Source organism: Hydractinia symbiolongicarpus, chromosome 11, assembly GCF_029227915.1.
Source record: "Hydractinia symbiolongicarpus strain clone_291-10 chromosome 11, HSymV2.1, whole genome shotgun sequence".
NCBI lineage: Eukaryota > Metazoa > Cnidaria > Hydrozoa > Anthoathecata > Hydractiniidae > Hydractinia > Hydractinia symbiolongicarpus.
The window spans coordinates 23,209,949-23,212,446 of NC_079885.1; the positions used below are offsets into that span (position 1 = coordinate 23,209,949).

Consider the following 2,498-nt stretch of genomic DNA (forward strand, 5'->3'; position numbering starts at 1 on the left):
ACGTTCATATAAAATGTCAGGGGTTTTGACTGCTGAACTAACTGGTGAACTGGTCTTCTTGATCTGCTGGGGTAAATTTTGGGATTTTGGTTGGGCGGTGTATAGTTTCTGAATGGAGGTTTGTTTGCGGATTGCGATACTGGAAGTTGTGGCTCTATGTCTTCCTCCTCCTCCTTTATAATGATAGGAGTTGGTGCAGTTGTCGGGATACTTTTAAAATGAGAAATATTTCTTGTGATGTTGGATGAGTCAATTTCCGATTGAGCGGTAACCATTGTGTCATTTATTTTCGTAACTCTGTAGGGTTGTATGCTGTACAACAACGACACGGTCTCCTTCACATAACGATGGTTCTTTCGTATGTCGACGTTCATCTGCGTACTGTTTGTTCTTTATTTTGGCCGCTTTGTCATTGTCAGTGGCTATTTGTTGCTGGTTTTCGTATGTTAGTTTGTTGTCTATTGATGGTATTGAGTAACTAATTTTTCTATTGAACATCAGTTCTGAAGGGGCAACTTTGGTGGTACTATGAGGTGTGGAGCGGTAAGCAAATAAGAATCTATAAACTTCATTCCTCCAATCCTTGTGTTCTAGTTTAGCTGTCCTCATTATTTTATTAAGCGGTTGCATAAATCGTTCTGCTTCTGCGTTTGCCTGTGGCCATAGTGGAGTGATCCGTCTGTGTTTTATTCCCCTTTGTTTGAAGTAAGATTTGATTTTCTGCGAGCTGAATGGTGGGCCATTATCGGAGATAACGTTGCGTGGATTACCGTATGTGCTAAACATTCTATCTAAACAAGGTATCAGTATTTCGGCTTTGGTACTCTTGAGAAATTCCACCTCTGGAAACTTAGATCTTTGGTCGATCACGACAAATAGGTAGTATCCTGTGGGAAATGGTCCAAGAAAATCAATGTTCAAAGTTTCCCAAACTTGTTCGGGTATATCCATTATTCTGATAGGCGCATCTGCTCTTGTTGGTGTAACAGCTTGGCATGGAATGTAGTTTGAAATTTTCTTTTCAACCAAATCGTCTATTCCTTGAAAATAAACTTTCGATCTGAGTAACACCTTGGTGTCCTTGATGAGCTAATGTAGCAGCAATGTTATGGTAGCATTTTGGTAAGATAATGCGTCTTTATTTTAAGACAATGTCTTTGTTGTTCGATACGGTGAGTTCGTGTTTGAACTTGCGGTAATGCTTCAGCTCGTCTAGTTCTTTGCTACTTAAATCAGGGTAGTTAGTCGGTTTGTCTAGTAGGTGCCAGTTGTTCTTTCCTATAATACTGGCTAGATGTTGACATATTTTATCTTGTGAAGTTTGGGTTTTAATATCGTCTAGGGTAATCGCTTTTGGACAGGCATATGTGGCTGTAAAGTTTACATATTCTTCTATACCGTTGCTTTTTTTGTCGTCGCTAAAGGTGTGAGGGTATCTGCTAGCGTAATCTGATATGTTTTCTGCACTCTTTACATGTTTTATTGTGAAGTTGTAACCTTGAAGTCGAAGTGTTAGTCGCTCGATTCGCAGAGGTATCGTGGATTTTGGGTTACTTAAGAGATTGACTAATGCTTTTTGGTCGTTGAATATGGTGAACTCTCTAGCGATTAAGTACAAGCGATCTTTTTTGCATCCGTAAACGATGCTTAAACATTCTCTTTCGATTTGCGCATATTTCATTTCAGTTTCTATGAAGGATTTGGATGAATATGATATAACCTTAACATCATCTTTACCGTTGCTTTTCTGCAACAATACGGCGGATATACCATATGGGCTAGCGTCTGTAAACATAAATGTCTCTTTGTTTTCATCAAAATATGCTAAGCACGATTCACTACTCAAAGCGCTTTTCAAAGTAGCAAAGGCATGTTTACATTCGGATGTCCATTCGGCTTTCTCTTTGATCAATTGTCTAAGTGGATAAGTTATTGTACCGTAGTCCAGTATGTATGTTTGCATGTAGTTGGTGAGTCCCAAAAAGCCTCGAAGTGACTTGAGATCTTCGGGTTAAGGCATGTTTGTAATGGTTTCAATTTTCTTTGGGCTTGGTTTCATGCCTTCTTCTGAGAAGATATGCCCAACAAATTCTAAGTTGCTTTTGCAGAATACACATTTTTCCAGGTTCAATGTGAGTCCTTTCTCTTCGAAACGTTTTAATACCTTGTTTAAAATAACGTCGTGCTCTTCTTTAGATTTTGCAAATATAAATAAATTGCCCGCAATATTTTCAACTCCATTAATGTCTGCTATTAAGGATCTAAGCACATGTTGCATTTCTTCCGACGTGGAGTTCACGCCAAAAATCAGGCGAGTGTAACGTTTTATTCGAGTTTCGGATTGGAAAGCGGTGATAGGTCGTGACTCTTCGGATAATACCAGTTGATGAAAAGCACTTCGCATGTCTAACTTGGTAAATACTTTTGAGCCACTTAGCTTGATTTTTAAATCCTCTACGGTGGGGGTTGGATATCTTGTTCGGTTAATAGCCTTGTTT

General features: G+C 39.0%; 1 protein-coding gene across 1 annotated transcript; it reads right to left on the reverse strand.

The window, feature by feature from the left end:
• Nucleotides 1-279: 279 nt before the first annotated feature.
• Nucleotides 280-1,963, reverse strand: LOC130613554 (uncharacterized). The gene is made up of 2 exons (XM_057434882.1): nucleotides 1,172-1,963; nucleotides 280-1,089 (listed from the first exon to the last, which is right to left on the reverse strand). Exons 1-2 carry the CDS (start codon nucleotides 1,961-1,963, stop codon nucleotides 280-282), a joined length of 1,602 nt encoding a protein of 533 aa, XP_057290865.1.
• Between the last annotated feature and the right edge of the window lie 535 nt (nucleotides 1,964-2,498).